Below are 18,979 nucleotides of genomic sequence, written 5' to 3' on the forward strand. Positions count from 1 at the left end.
TTTCTCTTCAATCTTTCCATCTCCATCAAAGCAAACAAGCGCACGACCTTCTTTTTATTAATGAAAAAAAATATAAAAAAGACCAAGAATAAACATAAGTAATTAATTTGTATCATCACATAATTAATATATATTAATTAATTAATAGAAACTATTAATTATATTTTGTGGTGATATTTATTAATTCATTGTTTTTTTTATGATGTGCTTAAAGTACTTTTTAATGCACACATTACATTTTTAGTTACGTCTCAAGGAAAAACCATCTTTCAAATTATATTTGGCTAATCTTTGCAATTAATCAAGGAGAAATAAATTACATTATTTTTAAATTATATTTTTAATATCTAAATAATAAAATAATTACTAATGTCAATGCTAATGGCATTTCGTTAATATTTACATTTAATCAAAGAGAAAAAAAGTTACATTATTTTATAAGTTACATTTTTAATAGGAAAATTTTCAAAGATAGAAAAATAAAATAGAAAAAAATATTGATAGACTTCTATCAACATTTATCAATAATAGACTTCTATTGATTTCTATTACTGGTAGACTTCTATCGGTCTCTATAAAAAAAATTAAAACTTTGTTATTCTGCGTTAATAGTTTCCTTTATTTTTCTATTTTTGAAAATCTCTTTTTTATATCTAATTAATAAAATCATTACTAATGTTAATGCTAATGACATTTTTGTAGACGTATAAATTAAAGTAAGGACATAATTGTCCAACAAATTTTTGAAAGATGGTGCCTTTTTAATATGTTTTAATTTAATTTTAATTTTTTTATAAATATTATAGATATACATTATATATAGGTATAGATATAAACCTATATTATAAGTTATAAATATAAATATAGATTATCCATTTACTAATTTGATTTATGTTATAATTTACTATTATAATTAATGATGAAATCTTTTAACTCATTGGAGAATGAAATGGAGTTTTTTTTTTTTTTTTTAATATTGTGATTAGGAAAACAATTTAGGGAAATATAGTGGTTTTGAAACTATTTAGAAATCTATGTTTGTTTTGAAGATTTCGAGGCGGAGATTTTGTTTAAAATATTTTGTCGAGGGTTAAACCCTCGACCTATCGAAAATTAAAGAAGAGATCGAGGGTTTGACCCTCGACTTGTCGAAAACTAAAGAAGATCTATAATGGAAGAGGAAAAAATTTGAAAAAAGTCGAGGGTTGAACTCTCGACCTCTGAAAAATTATAGAACAAACCCTCGACCTAAAGGAAATTAAAGAATCATTTAATAATTATATACACGATCGCACACAATCGTTTAGTAAAATTACTATGCAATCGTTTAGTAATTCTTTATTAACGTAACAATAGGTGCAAACTTCCGGAAAGAACAAGCGAACGATGAACAACTTCTTTATTAGACGATAGGAATCAAACAAGATTAATCGGTCGCTTACGAGATGCTAAACGATCGTTTACAATCTCTCCACAATCGCTTAGTATGACTAAACGATCGCTTACTAAATCCTCTGCAATCAGCCATAAACTTCTAAAAGATCGCTTAACTATTACTATTACACGATCGCCTTCTCAGAACCTATACGATCGAATACCTTTTACTATACGATCGTATACCAAGTGCTACACGATCGCTGAGTTTTACTAAACAATCGCCTAGTAGAAGTAGATGATGAACGGCACGCTACGATGGCCTCTCCACGACCGCGTCTTCCGAACTTCTACTCTCGAGAGCTCTCTTTCCTCACTACACGATCGCCCACAAACTCCTACACGATCGCTTAGTTATTACAATTAGACGATCGCTTTCTCAAAACCTATACGATCGCCTACCTTTTACTATACGATCGTATACCAAGTTCTACACGATCGCTAAGCTTTACTATATGATTGCTGAGCTATACTACACGCTCGCCTAGTGGAAGTACATGATGAGGGCACGCTGCGATGGCCTCTCGAGAGCTCTCTTTCCTCACTACACGATCGCCCACAAACTCCTACACGATCACTTAGCTATTACAATTAGACGATGGCCTTCTCAAAACCTATACGATCGCCTACCTTTTACTATATGATCGTGTACCAAGTGCTACACGATCGTTAAGCTTTACTATACGATCGCTGAGCTATACTACACGATCGCCTAGTGGAAATACACGATGAGCTGCGATAGCCTCTCGAGAGCTCTCTTTCCCTACTACACGATCACCCACAAACTTCTACACGATCGCTTAGCTATTACAATTAGACGATCGCCTTCTCAAAACCTATACGATCGCCTACCTTTTACTACACGATCGTATACCAAATGCTACACGATCGCTAAGTTTTACTATACGATCGCATAGTTGAAGTATACGATGAGCGGCACACTGTGATGGCCTCTCGAGAGCTCTCTTTCCTCACTACACGATCGCCCACAAACTCCTACACGATCATTTAGCTATTACAATTAGATGATCGCCTTCTCAAAACCTATACGATCGCTTACTTTTTACTATACAATCGTATACCAAATGCTACACGATTGCTAAGCTTTACTACATGATCGCATAGTTGAAGTACACGATGAGCGGCACGCTGCGATGGTCTCTCGAGAGCTCTCTTTCCTCATTACACGATCGCTTAGATAAGAATTCGAATCTCTACAGCACGCGTCAGAGGAATTTGAATTGTCGACCTCCTTTAAAATGAATCCGAATCTCTGCAGCGTGTCAACGTCTCGTTCCGTCCCATCCATATTATTTTCCCAACGCCGGACCCATGGGTCGAGTTTTGAAAACTCGACCTTTCAGCTTATAACCCCTACTCTCTCTTCACATTTTCTCACACTGCTTTCGTTCCCTTATTCTCCTCACTGCCTTTCGACCTTTAAGATCAGCCTCTCATTTTCTCTTCACTGCCTTCGTTCTCTCATTCTCATTGCCTTCAGCCTCTCATTTTCTCACATTTTCTCACTGCCTTCAGCAAATCTTCTTCTTCTCCCACATTCGTCCATTAAATTGTGGAGGTTTGTACCTTTTACTATAACAAAATTTCATTTTTTTTAAAGAACTATACATTTTGTTCCTATTCTCATACGATTCATATTTTTTTTATAATTTTTGTTGCTGTTTGAAAAAGACAAAAATAATGTTTAAATTGGAGTTATCTATTTATTTATTACTGTTTTATTAGTATTGGATAGATCTAATCATGTTGAATTCATATTAAATTACATATGATGTTGAAGTAGTTCTTCTCTATTAGTATTATCTTAGTAAATTGTTATGGTTAGATCTTATGTTTGGGATGTTATACCAACATGTTAATCTATTATATTTTTTTTTGTTTTGTGTTTGTATTTAAGTATAGTTTTATTTTAGTTTCTTATGATAACATCGTCTAATAAATTGTGAAGTTTTGTATCCTTTAATATTTTTAATTATACAAATTATTATGAGTTTTATTTTAAATATATTTCTTATGCGATATTGTTTTTCTAGTATTAACTTTGAAAATATAGTTTAATAATAGTTTGAAAAAATTTAATTTAATTTTATTTTTTATTTTTGTATTAAATTTGAAAAATAGTTAATAAAAGTTTACACTCATTGTAATGTTTAAAAATTGATGTTTTAACGCTTAAAACTTTAATTATTTTTAGTTAATACAAAATTATTGTGATTTTTTGTTATAAAATCTTTATGATATTTGAAATGTTTAATTTGTTGTTATTTTATAAATAGTTATAGAAGTTTAATTTATTGTTATGTTTAAAAAGTTGAATATTCATAAAAACTTAAAAAGTTGATGTTTTATAATGTAAAAAAGTTTAATATTTTAGTTAATACAAAATTATTGTGAATTTTTTTGTATTAAATCTCTTATGATATTTGAATGTTAATTTGTTTATGTTAAAAATAGTTATAAAAATTTTATTTATTTGTTATGTTTAAAAGTTATATTCATAAAACTTAAAAAGTTGATGTTTATAAATTAAAAAGTTTAATATTTTTAGTTTAATACAAAATTATTGTGATTTTTTTAATATACTTCTTATAAAAAGTATAATACAAAATTATTGTGATTTTTTTTAAAGTTTAATATTTTTAGTTTAATACAAAGTTTAATATTTTTTTACCCACAAATTTCTTATATTTCCTATATATATTTCTTATTGTGATTTTTATTGTGGTTTGTTTTTGTTTAAGTTTGATCATTAATAGAACTATTGTTTGTCTTTTTTTTTTAGAAAATGGCAGGCAAATGCTTGGGATTTTTGTTGTTTACAAATGGTAATATGATTGATGGTATTGATGGAGTTGACTATGACCAACCACCAAGTGGGAGTTTTAGCATAAATGTGAACAGTGGAATTGTATTTGAACAATTTATTGAAATGGTTGGGATGTCACTTAGTGTAGATTTGAGAACAAATCAGATAGAAATAATATATAGACATCCTAACTTAGAACCATCAGGATCAATAAGGTTGTATGGCGAGATCGGACTACTGGAGAAATATCTTGCAGGCGTCGAGAGACAGTTCTCCAGTGCACTATCCTACTCCACCCTCAAATACTATCGCTACTGCGTACATCTGGATTCTATGGGGTTGCCAGATTGGGATTTATTCAGTTGGACTTACATCTGATCACAACCTTGGTCAAGAGATAGAGGCCTGAGACGCATACATTTCATATGTCTGTTGGAGAGTGCACTATCACTCTACAAGACATAGAAGTGTTGTTGGGGTTACCTGTTGACCGTGAGCCAGTCACCGGAGTGATGTACGATGATTGGTCACAAGTTTATCAACTGTACCTTGGTGTGACTCCATCTACTGACAAAATTAAAGGATCGAGGTTAAGTTTGATATGGTTAGAAACACAATTTCGTGAGCTCACAGATGATGCAGACGAGGAACCGTCATAAGATATGCATGAGCATATATACTACAAATGATGGGTGAAAGTCTGTTTTCCGACAAATCAAATCATTTTGTTTACTTGATGTTCCTGCCACTATTAGCTAACCTTTATGATGCAGGGCAGTATTAGTGGGGTGGAGCATATTTGGTATGGTTGTATAGACAACTATGCAAAGCAACAAAACTTGAGGTTCGTGAGATAGCTGGGCCTCTCATACTTTTGCAACTATGGGCTTGGGAGAAATTTCCAACAATGGCTCCACAACTACAACATGTTAATGACGCTCAGTTAGCTAGACGAGTCTATGGTTCTCGGTATGTTATTGTAATTCAATTTAAGTTTTATATCATTGATCTAGTTAATTTAGATTATAAATTATCAATTTAAAAATTTAGGTGGAGAGACAAATTTTGTGTGACTAGGACAGCCACACATGTAGTCAGCCAGTACAGATACATGTTTGATCTGCTTCAACCTGATCAGGTACATTACACTGAACCTAATTGATTATTTTATACACATTTTTATTGTATTTTTCTTTAATGTTCTCCAATATAATATTTTCGTTTCATGTTATTTGGGAGCCGTATAAAATTATTATGCATACTTTACCCAATTCTGTATCGAATGGTCAAAACATATGGCCGAACGATGAGTCCCTCTCATATGTTTTCACATTGGTTGAGTGCATCTTCCTGGATAGGGGATGAGAAAATTCAGTTGTTCCAGCAGATGTCTCGTCAATCGCTTTGTAATACGAACCCCTACTGCATGTAAATCGACTTAAGGATGTAAATTGGTCCGAAAAAAATTGCAACATTGGTAGTGCAATGGCCACTATCGTGCAAAGTTTATTGTGAGTGGGGTTTCTATTAAACAAGTTTTGACAGGATGTCACTCAAGACTACATTCATTGTATAATAATATCACAAGGCGCTACGTCACTCATCCGGGAGCAGTTGTGGTCATATCTGGTAAATGAAGAATATTATCTATTATTTTTAATATAATCTAATTGTTTTATAATTTACAAAGATCGAACAACAGTAGACTCCGTGATGTGTCGAATAATCTGAACCAGTTCTTGCTTATATGTAGTAGTACAACCAAAGCTATATGGAGGAGTATACATTATATGCACGATATACCTATTGTTCCTCCACCAGCTCCTAAACGTTAGAGGACCTGTACGGGAAGAGGATGAGTTGATGAGGTTCCCATAATGTGGAAGAGTTCCCCCATGTATGCGACGCAGAGTCAAACTGATTATCTTAGTCTGATGATAATGATGCCAGCATCTGGTTCAGGACATTATGACTCAGAGGCAGGTCCTTCGTCTTCATACGTGCATGGACATGGTCGGGGTCGTGGAGAGCATGATGAATATTTATATCATGAAGCGTCTATAGAGGTACCAAAGCAACATCAAGAAGAACCAGAGAAACCTCAAATTCGAAGTCGACAACGACAACCAGCTCGAAATCGACGAAGTCCACCTTGTGGGATACATTGATTTTTGTAATTATTTTTATATAAATGAGATATTTTAATTTACACTTTTTTTATTTTTATGAGATAAATTTTTTTTTAATTTGTTCTTTTTAGAGTTTAAATAAAATAATAAAATAATAAAATATTTTTAGAAATTATTTTTATAAAATGGAAAATTAAAAAATAAATAAATAAAGGTCGAATGTTAAAAATTCGACCTAGGTGAGTCAAATTTTCAACACTCGATGTATTGGAAATTATTTTTTTAAAAAAAACATTTTTCTAAATAGTTTCAAAAGTACAATATTTTTATAAATTGTTTTCAAAACTACTATATTATTTTAATTTTCCCCTAGGAAGGATATAACTTGTACTATTTTATTCTCCACATTTCATAAAAATTATCGTTGATCATTAATTTTTAATTTATTGTTTTAATTGAATATTAAAAATTTTGTGAGACATTAGATTACAAAATTAGTTTCTCGAAGGTAAGTTTATAATAGATGATAAATTTTTTATTTTGTCCAAAAAATATTAAAAAGAAAAATAATACATCAATTATAAAAGAAAAAAATAATATTAGCTATAGTACTATCATGCTAAAAAAATAATAATAAATGCATAAGCTTGAAATTCATGATATAGACACAACACATGTATCATCATTTGTAAATGAATATACCATTATCTTTGAGATGCCCTAAAATTTGAAGTAAATTTTAGAATAATGGGTTGAGAGAAATAGAATGAAAAAATAATGAAGTTTTAAGAGTTGGTGAAAAATGGTCGAATGAAACTTTTTAAATTTCAAAACTTTTAATTTTGATATCTAATTAAATTAAAGTAATATAAGTATATAGTAGGGTGTTATTGCTTCTCACATTAATTTAACATTAATAATAACGATGATGATAAATTAAATTAAATGACAACCGGTAGATTTTCTTTTTGAATATATATATATATATATAACATGTTTTTCTAAAAGAAATGGCATGGAAATGTAATAAATAGAAATTTAGAATGATATATTAGTGTAGAATTTTTTTTAAAGAAAATAATCCTTTCCTATAATATAGTTTAGATTTAGATTTGTTGATAACAATTTTTTTTTCTTACTTCTTTATTCTTTTTTCGAATTTTAATTTAAAAACAATATTTCTTTCCAAAAAAGGAAAACACAACTTTTGTTATCAATTTATTTATTTATTAGTACTTTTGTTATTATTTTATTTTCATTAGAAACAATGTAATTATTCATATTTTTATACCCTTTTATTATATATGCGCTTCCCCTGCCCTTTTTTTCATCAAGCACTTCTCGTATTTATTCTCTTGATATTTTCTTTTTACATTTTTCTAGAAATGTTCTCTTGTTTAGACGTGTCGATCTTCCTTACACATGATTGAGTACCATTTAAAATAGAACTTTATAGCTCAAAAATAGATTTTTATATAGTTTAGTAAATGGAGCAAATTTCCGATAGCTTTTATATTTGACACATTTGTAAGTTATAAAATTTATATATGGCTTGTTATTATAAATATTATAAAAATAAATAGATATCTATTACTTAATATCCTAAAAACTATGTATCAATCTTCATGTTGTCCATGTGCTTTGTAGTTATTCATGTTTGGTGTTCATGTAAGACCACGTCCTACTTCCATTTTACCTATAAATAGTGACATTTGGTGGATTTTGAAATTACACACATTGATGAGAAATTCACTTCAAATTTCCACTAAATTTTCATTTTATTAAATTTTCATAATTTTAGTTATTTTATTTATTATTATATTATATTATATTTATATATTATTATTTTATATTTTCTTCCTAAAGCTCATTATGAGTGGATGCATTTAAGCTACAAGATTTTAAATCAGTAAGTTATTATAATTCCGCATTATTTAAAATTAGTTCCAAATTGTTATTATGTAAAGAGAAAATTATTGATGTTGATATGTTAGAGAAGAAATTTTCTACATTTCATGTCTCGAATATGCTCTTGCAGTAGTAACATCGAGAGAAATATTTTAAACAACATTCTAAACTAATTTCATGTCTTCTAGTGGTCGAACAAAATAACGAGTTATTGATGAAGAACCACGAATCTCGACCAACTAGAGCAACACCATTCCATGAAGTGAATGTTGTGAATGTTAATAATCATGGTCGAGGTCGTGACCGTGACCATGGCAGATGAAGAAATAATTATTATTTTCATGGTGGTCATTCTAATCATTCAAATTTCAAAAGAACCACATAAAATGATGATCACAAAGGAAAAGCTCCACAAGATAAAAGTTCATAGAATGTTGAAAATCAATGCTTCCGATGCAGAATGACGGGCATTAGTCATGTACCTGTCGTACGTTAAAACATTTAGTTGACCTTTATCAAGCCTCCCTGATGGAAAAAGAGAAAAATATGGAAGTAAATTTTGCATACCATAATAATGACATATTTGACCCATCCCATATGACAAATTTGGATGTGGCGGACTTCTTCAATCTCCCGAAGAGAAGATTGACACAATTGATGAAATTTCAAGTGTTTCTTTTGACTTTGAAAGTATCTGGACTTAATGTTGTTTTTTTCTCTTATCTATTTTTTTTTAGTAAATTTTGTATATTTTAAGTGTTATTTTTCTTATTGTAATTATTTTCTTTTAATGAAGAAACATGGATCATTTTCATATGTTGAGAGATTAAAAAATAAGCAAAAAAGATCTATGTCTAACAGACAGTGCAACTACACATATAATACTTACAAATAAAAAATAATTTTTCAAATTGAAATGCTGAAAGTAAAAGTAAATACAATATCAGGTTCTGCAAACTTGATCAAAGATTTTTTAAAAGCAAATATTATTTTGCCTATAGGAACAAAATTTAAAATTGACAGTGCATTGTTCTCTAGTTAATCAAAAAGAAATCTTCTAAGATTTAAAGATATAGGTTGTAAATGGTTATCATATTGAGACTAATAGTAAGAATAATGTGGAATATCTATATATTATCTCTATTGTCTCAAATGAAAAACGTATATTGGAAAAGTTGTCTGCTTTATCTTCTGGATTGTATCATACTCATATACGAGTAATCGAAACATATGCAACAATGAACCTGAAGTTTATGAATCCATATATATTTTCTATTTAGCATAATAGATTGAGTCATCTAGTGTCTATAATGATGAGAAGAATCAATGAGAATTCAAGTGGACACCCATTAAAAAGCCAGAAGATTCTTCGATCTAATGAATTATCATGTGATGCTTACTCTTAAGACAAATTAATAATGAGACCATCACTAGCTAAAGTGAGAACTGAATCACCTACATTTTAGAACGAATTCATAGTGATATATGTGGACCTATTAACCCCATCAAGTGGACCATTTAGATATTTTATGGTATTAATAAATGCATCCAGTAGATAGTCACACGTGTACTTGTTATCAAGTTGAAATCTTACATTTGCAAGCTAAGATTAGTTGCTCAAATAATTAAGTTAAAACACAATTTCCTGATTATACAATTAAGACCATTCATCTTTATAATGCTAGTAAATTTACATCCCAAGCTTTTGATAATTATTGTATGTCAATTAGGATAAGTGTTGATGTTCATATACAAAATGGTTTAACAAAACCATTAATAAAATATTTGCAATTAATTGCAAGACCATTACTTATGAGAGCTAAACTTCCTTCATCTATATGGGGACATGCTATTTTGCATGCAATTTCACTTGTATGCATTAGGCCAGTAGCTTATCATAAGTATTCACCATTACAATTAGCTTATGGTCATGAGCCAAATATTTCCCATCTAAGAATTTTTGGATGTGCAGTATATGTTCCAATTGCTTTACTACAACGTACTAAGATGGGTCCTCAAATGAGATTAAGAATATATGTTGGATATGATTCCCCATCAATTTCAAATATCTTGAACCCCTGACAGGTGATGTATTTACTACACGATTTGCTGATTGTCATTTTATTGAGACAAATTTTTCAGTATTAGGGGGAGGAATTAAGAAATTGGAAAAAGAAATTATATTAAATGCATCGTTATTGTCTCATTTAAATCCCCATACAGATCAATGTGAACTTGAAGTTTAGAAAATAATTCATTTGCAAAATATAGAAAATCAATTATCAGATGCATTTATAGATCCAAAGAAAGTAACTAAGTCACGTATACCAGCTGCAAATGTTCCATAAAAAATTGATATTCCAACACAAGTTGTCACTAAGGAGTCTAGAACACGCCAAAAGTATGGTAGAACAGTAGGTTCCAAAGATAAAAATCATCATAAATGAAAAATAATTAATAGTAAAAAATGACTTGATTGAGGATGTAAATATCCATGAAGAAATCATGAACATGACTAGTGAGGAAGGTGAAATACCTAAAGATAATAATGAGATTTTAATAAACCATGTCATGATAGGAAAAAGATGGAATCAAACTAATATAGTTATTGACGACATTTTTTGCGTATAATATTGCTCTTGATATTATATCTAAAAATGAGGATCCTGAACCAAATGTTGAAGAATGTTGACATAGTAAAGATTGGCTTCAGTGAAAAGAAGTAATCGAGGCAGAATGAAACTCACTTTCAAAAAGACAGGTTTTTGTACCAGTAGTTCGAACATCAGAAGATGTCAAGTCTGTGGGATACAAATGGGTATTTGTGAGAAAAAAAAAATGAAAATAATGAGGTCACAAGATACAAAGCAAGACTAGTTGCATAAGGTTTTTCACAAAGACCTGGTATTGATTGTGAGGAGACATATTTTCCAATGATGGATACAATTACACTAAGATATTTAATTAGTCTAATTGTGTATGAAGGTCTGGAACTGTGTATGAAGGTTTGGATATGCATCTTATGGATGTAGTCACAACATATTTATATTGATCTCTTAATAATGATATTTATATGAAAATCTCAGAATGATTTAAAGTACTTAATACATCAAATTCCCAGGAATTATATCAATAAAGTTACAGAGATCACTATATGGATTGAAACAATCAAGACGGATGTGGCACAATTGGCTGAGTGGATATTTATTGAAAGAATGATATCAAAATAATCCAATATATCCGTGTGTTTTATAAATAAATTGTAATTGGGATTTGTTATTATAACTGTATATGTTGATGACTTGAACATAATTGAAACTCCTGACGAGCTTTCAAAGGCAATAGAATATCTTAAGAAAGAATTTGAGAAGAAAGATCTCTGAAAAACAAAATTTTCCCTTGGTTTACAAATTGAGCATTAAGCATGTGGAATATTTATTCATCAGTCAACTTATACAGGAAAAATTTTGAAAAGATTTTATACGGACAAAACATATCCATTAAATATTCCAATGGAAGTCCATGCATTAGATATAAAAAAAAGATATATTTCGACCTTGAGACGATAATGAAGAACTTCTTGGTCCTAAAGTACCATATCTTAGTACAATTGGTGCACTTATGTATCTTGCTAATAATATAAGATCAGATATTAAATTTTCAGTAAATTTCTTAGATAGATATAGTTTTTCTCTTACAAAAATACACTGGAACGAAATTAATCATATACTCTACTATCACCGAGGAACAATCGATATAGGTTTTTTTTATTCAAATAAATCAAATATTGACCTAGTTGGTTATGCAGATTTTGGATATTTATCTTATCTACACAAAGTTGGATCTCAAATAGGTTATCTATTCACATGTGGAGGAATTGTTATATCATAGCGATCGGTGAAACAGACCATAATATCCACTTCCTCAAATCATGCTAAAATTATTGCAATTCACGAGGCTAGTCGAGAATGTGTATGGCTAAGATCAATGACTTAGCACATTCGTGAAACATGTGGCTTGTCTTCTAATAAAAATCTTCCAACAATATTATACGAACATAACACGGCTTGCATAGTCCAAATCAAAGGAGGATATATTAAAGGAGATATTCACCGAAGTTTTTCTACACTCTTGAAGAAAATGACAACATCATTGTACAACAAATTTGTTCGAAGGATAACCTAACAGACTTATTTACAAAGGCATTACCAACTGTGATTTTTGAAAAATTGGTGCACAACATTGGAATGAAGTGACTCGGGGATCTTAAGTGATGTTTTCATGAGGCAGAGTAAATATATTGTATTCCTTTAAGAGTATATATTATATGAAATATGTACTCTTTTTCCTTTAGTAGAGTTTTTTCCATTGGGTTTTTTCTAGTAAGGTATTAATGAGACATATTTCATATATAAATGGACATGTATGGGAGAGTATTATAAATATTATAAAAATAAATAAATGTCAATTGCTTAGTGTCCTAAAAGTCATGTGTCAATCTTCATGTTGTCCATGTGTCTTATAGATATTCATGCTTAGTATCCATGTAGGACCACATCCTCTTGCCACTTTGTTTATAAATAGCGGCATCTGATGGATCTTAAAATTACACACATTGGTGAGAAATCCACTTCAAATTTCTACTAAATTTTCATAATTTTAGTTATTTTATAAGTTTAGTTATTTTATTTATTTATTATTATATTTATATATTATTATTTTATATTTTCTCCATATTCGTTGTGTCTGTTGTGCTCCTCAATTTTACAAGACTTGTCAAAATTTAAATATTGCTTAAAGTATTTGTTGGTGTGTGGATCTTGTAAATATTCGGCGTTGTTGTGAGTTCCTTGTGGACTTAACCTCCAACTCACTTCTCCCACTCTAGTCTCACTTTACAAACTGACCTGCATAAAATATCCCTACACCAATGTATATCGAACCTATCACATTCTAATATCTAAGTTAATATAGAGAATGTATAGTTCTGTTAAGTATACAAAAGTACACTCTACATAATCGTCTAGAGATTACTTACCCTTTGAGGTCGTCGAATAGAGCTATTTATAGTACCTTCTCTCTATCAGTCACATATGGTTATGTGTAACTCTAATAATGTTAGAGTTGTTTACAATACTCGAGGTTGCATGATGTCAAACCGAGCACAATTCGATTATCAATGGGGTGGTAAATTCAAACTGGTATTGTTTTTTCATTGGGAAAAAAATCAATTTTCTTCACATCAATTAAAATTTTAAACTTTTAATTAGATCCTAAACTTAAATAACCAGTGCAACTTTTTAAATTTGTTCAATTTTCACTATGGGGGATTTTCAAGAATGGAAAAATAAGGGGAAACTATTTACACAAAATAACAAATTTTAATTTTCTTTGATAGAGGCTAATAGAAGTTTATCAATATCTATCTTTTTTTTTTTTTTGTTATTTCGATAATTTTTTCTATATGTGAAAATTTCCCTTATGCTAATTCACCTACCAATTTTAATAGAAAATAGTTTTAAAGTCTTCATAGGCTCATTATAGCTTATTTTAATAAGAGAAAGTTCTACCCATCACAAAATACGAAGGAAAACAAAAGGTGAAAAGAAATACATAATATGTTACATATGTAACTTTATTATTTGTTAATCCGATGCAGGAAGATTTTCAAATTGATATCTACCATCATGGATTAAATCCTATCAACCCCTAATTATATATAGTAGATGCATCATAAAAAAAAATTAAAAAAAAATCCTACAAGAGGTTGAACTAGTTTCAGAGGTGCTAGACTATCTTGTATAAGGCCAAAGTCAAACAGATCTAGATTAAACGATTGTTCCTACATTTTTTTTTAAAAAAAAATTACTCGGAATTTTGTAAGCTAAATAGGTCTTAAGAAACTTAAGACTATTGATTGAATTCCATTAGTGCAAAAAATACAAGACCTTTGTTTTTTTAAAATTGGTATATTGTCGTATTCTATCGTATCTATATCCATATTTGTGCTTCATAGGTTGATAACATTATTTTTATAAAAAAAAATTTACAATAACTGACAAATATTACTTTGTTTTATTTGGGCTACTGTAACATTTATTCCACTTTTTAGTAACATTTAATTTTAGGAAAATTTTCACAGACAAAAAAAAAGTCAAACTATTTATAAAAATAGTAAAAAACACGGTTAAATACGGTTAGATTTTTATGAGCTTTTATTAAAAAAAATTAAAATTTTATTATTTTGTGTAAATAATTTGTCTTAATTTTCTATTTTTGAAAATTCCATGTTATTTTATTTAATCCTCATTGAGTTGAACTAGAGATATTGACCAGCTAAGGTTATTTAAATATAGTTAGAAAAATTGGGTATAATTACTCAGGCTTATTATTGATGACCTAAAAAGATTACCATTATTATTTATTATATCTATATATGATCGCTAATATCTCAAAACATATAATTCAACCTGCTAAAGGTACATACTTTCAACCAAGAAGTTCGAAACTTGTGTCACCTACTTAATCTTCTTTTTAGAAAAGGAGCGAACTAAGGTAAAAATAAAATAAAAATTGAGACAACAAGATTTTTGTGCTAGTGATTATGCCTATAAATATCAACCTACATCTCCACATATCATTGAACTAAAAAAATAATAAATTAAAGGTTAGTACATGGAGTATTTAGTTCAATTGAGTACAAGAGAATTGTTTGTCCTTTGAAACCAAAGGTGTGAGATTGTTTATAAGACTAATTCTCTAACCCTTGCTTGATATATGTGCAATCTCGGTGACGTCGGTGTAGCCGTTACCCTCAAAATTGCAAGTGCCAATATCAAGCTCGACTCGATCATTTCTCCGTTAATATTAACTCTACGAGCTTGATTGGTTGACCAAGACTTGAGAGCTAGATGGTTGTTTTTTAGACATGCGGACTCCTCAAGTTAGGATATGTCCGTGGACTTTGGTCTTGCTTTGGACGATTCTGAACGCTATCAAACCAACTTCGACTCATAATTGAATTCTAAAAATGTTATCTTCAATTCAATAAAATACACACATATATATATTATTAGGGTAAGCATGATTTCATAGCTGCATGTTGATTGCAGGGTCTCTGTTTCCATTTTTTCCTTTTTAGTGTCGATGGCTTGCCTCACACTATATTTAATCACTTGAAGAAGTGAAATGTGAAACTATAAATACACAAACCCATTGGCATTAATACTCATCTTTACATTTACAGTCACCTTCAATCCGTCCTTTTCCTTTGCGTTTTTTTTCCCTCTCTTCCAATTCCCTTCCTCTTCCAACTTCAACGTCATCAAACTCTTTACAATCCACTGATATCATGCCCTTATATACTGCAAATTTGGCCACTAAACTTCCACATCGCTTCGCTTTTACTACAACGAACACCAATTCCTTACCCAACTATGCTGGGTTTAAACCTTTCTTCTTCTTCTTCCCTTCTACCCACATCCATAATTCTTCCCCTAATCGAATCTATTCGTCTGTTCCTTCATCTTCCTCAATAATGGAAGACCAGAAACATCTGGGTCATTTGATTTCTGGGCCGAAATCACTTTCCCAAGAACTCAAAATCGCCGTTGGAGCTGTTCAGATGGCTTGCTTTCTTTGTCAGAGAGTTCAGAGTAACTTGCTTGCGAGCAATGCCCAAATTCAAGCCAAGGATGACAATTCTCCTGTTACTATTGCTGGTAATTTTGTTTGTTTTTCCTTTTTTGGCCTTTTCTTGTCCATTTAAGAGATGGGTTTTCGATTGCGTATTGCTTTGCTTTGGTAATCTGAGGGGTTGTTTGGAATTATGTCATTCTTCTTTGTCCATTATCTGGGATGGGAATTATTGTGGCATTCATATTACTCTTTGACGTTAAAATTTAAATGGATTTCAATCGTAGTTTCTACAATCAAAAAAGTGTTGATGACTTTGGCAGTCACATTTTAGTTAAGAAGATAATGCAGGAACAATTAGCCATATTTAATAATGAAGAGCGAACGAACCTGTGCTTCCCATAATATCGTGTTTGCTTAACTAAAGTAGCTGTAGTAGAAGAAAAGTTACCTAGTTTGCCTATTGATTTTTCCGCAGGGTAAAATTATCGTCTAGCGTTTGTGCTTAGAAAAAGGGCAATTATAACACATTAAATCAACTTCCAAGATTTGAATATGCAAATAGAAAAGTTCTTTTAACTCTTGTTTACATGGGGGGGCATTGTAGACTAAGAAAATTATATAACAAGGTTAAGATCTCTACACTTGGTAATTTGCTCCCCCCACCCAAAATTAGTATAGAATTTCCCCCCTCCCTATGAAAATTTTATGCTTCATCTTTAGTTGTTGATCCTCCCATTTTTTGGCCCCAAGCACATACTTCTGTGGCTGAAGTCATGAAAGAGCCCCTCTCTCCCCCCCTGTTTATACAATTTTCTTGCTTATCCTAATTATGTTTGTATTTTCCTTGACGGGTTTTCATCTTTTATTCTGATTTGTTAGGCAGGGGACCAAGGTTCCTGTATTTGGTGAAAGAAACCAAATAAAAAATAACTGTAGAAAATCTTTTTGATTGAAAACTTGAAGTTTGAGACACTGTTTAGACATGATTCTGACGCTTCTCCACAATTTCCTATTGATGTCGTTGTCAAAATTTTAGAAAATTGATCTCTAAAAATTTTTTGGAGAATTGGCAAGGATCTACATATATTTGACACTTGTTACACACATGTTAGTTCTTTATCTCCCTTCACGGAATTATATTCATCAGGGCTTCTTCCTTTAGACCGTTTGATGCAAACTGAACTGTTCTTAAAGATTTATTTATAATTGCATCTGTAGGTTGTAAAAGCTCCAAGAGATAAAAGAAATGAAAAACTGTACAAGTTGTCAGTGTCGTGCTTCGCTATTATAATACTTTTTGTTGCCATAAGTTGGATGAGAGAGCTATTCACCTAAAGAGTTGAAAATTTGTGAAGTTTTTCATTGGTTATTACTAATTTGTTGGTAGACATGTAGCATTCTACTATTGGAAAATTTTCTCAATCACAAATGTGAACAGATTGGAGCGTTCAGGCAATTATCAGCTGGATTCTATCCAAATCTTTTGGGAGTAAAAATGTGTCAATTGTTGCCGAGGAGGATGTTCAGACTCTTTCCGAGCCTGGTGCAGACCGACTCTTGAAAGCTGTAGTGGAAACTGTAAACGAGTGTCTTTGTGAAGCATATCGTTTTGGATTGGAAGGTCCAGAAAGCACCCTCTGTACGTCCGAGGTTCTTGAAGCAATCAGCCGATGCAACTCATCTGGTGGTCCAACTAGAAGATTTTGGACTCTTGACCCTGTGGACGGCACGTTGGGGTTTATACGTGGGGATCAATATGCTGTAGCTCTAGCATTGATAGAAGATGGAGAAGTGGTGCTGGGGGTTCTGGGATGTCCAAATTATCCAATGAGAAAAGAATGGCTATGCTACCATCCTCGCTACCATTCAATCATATCCAAATTATCAACTACAACATCAGAGTCTTGGGACAAAGGTTGTGTGATTTATGCCCAAAAAGGTAGCGGTGAAGCTTGGATGCAACCACTGATTCATGTAAACAGGGAATTAGTATGGCCGAACTCTGCTATACCAATTCGCGTATCCTCCATCGACGATCCAGCATTGGCAACATTCTGCGAACCAGTTGAGAAAGCAAATTCAAGCCATTCATTCACGGCAGGACTTGCTCATACTGTTGGACTTAGGTACATATGTTTTTGTAATCTGCATTAAGGTTTTTGTATATTTACATGTTTCTAAGAACCATCTTGGCGGTATAGACCGGGAAGATCTTTTAGGTCTGATCCACAGAACATAACATAAACCATGTTTTGCCTGTAGGAACCAACCATTGAGAGTGTACAGCATGGTGAAATATGCAGCCATAGCTCGCGGTGATGCTGAAATCTTCATGAAGTTTGCTAGGGCTGGTTACAAGGAGAAGATATGGGATCATGCAGCCGGTGTGGTTATCATACAAGAAGCTGGTGGTGTAGTCACGGATGCAAGAGGCTGTCCACTCAACTTCTCGAAAGGTATGTATTTGGAAGGCCTCGACCGAGGAGTCATCGCTTGCGCTGGAGCTAACCTTCATGACAAGATAATCAGAGCTGTTGACGCTAGCTGGAACTCCTCTTGTCTATGATATCATGGCTTCATGAAAATAAGAAAGATTGTATTGTAATAGGGGGGAAGAGGAAGCTGCTTTTGCTTTCTAAATGTAATTTTGGTATATGGGACTTCCATGGAAACTATCTTATTTTCAATACAGGCTTGTATTTATTGTAAAAAAAAAGCTCATATCTATAGTCTGGAGGAAGCCTTTTCCTGTTTCAGAACTCAGAAGTATCTATTACAGAATTTAACCTTTATAACTTGGGGGGTGATTTGGGAATTTTGCCATATTTAAGGAGTTACTTGTCTAATTTAGTAAGTTTTGGTGTGGTTTATTACTTTGAGAACAATTCCCATTCCTGTTATCTAATATATGGGCCAAAAACCGTCTAATTTTGAGCACTTGTGACCAAAAAGATAACTAGATCTTGTAAGACAGATTTTGATTTAAATCCTAGATTCTTCTGAAAAATGAAAACTTTTATTTAAGAACTTGGAATTTTAACTC

General features: G+C 31.3%; 1 protein-coding gene across 1 annotated transcript; it reads left to right on the forward strand.

The window, feature by feature from the left end:
- Positions 1–15,406: 15,406 nt before the first annotated feature.
- Positions 15,407–18,759, forward strand: LOC120082910 (PAP-specific phosphatase HAL2-like). Its single transcript, XM_039038320.1, has 3 exons — positions 15,407–16,019; positions 17,375–18,062; positions 18,199–18,759. Exons 1-3 carry the CDS (start codon positions 15,650–15,652, stop codon positions 18,500–18,502), a joined length of 1,362 nt encoding a protein of 453 aa, XP_038894248.1. The 5' UTR covers positions 15,407–15,649; the 3' UTR covers positions 18,503–18,759.
- The last annotated feature ends 220 nt before the right edge of the window (positions 18,760–18,979 follow it).

This window comes from Benincasa hispida, chromosome 8 (genome assembly GCF_009727055.1).
Source record: "Benincasa hispida cultivar B227 chromosome 8, ASM972705v1, whole genome shotgun sequence".
NCBI classification, from domain to species: domain Eukaryota; kingdom Viridiplantae; phylum Streptophyta; class Magnoliopsida; order Cucurbitales; family Cucurbitaceae; genus Benincasa; species Benincasa hispida.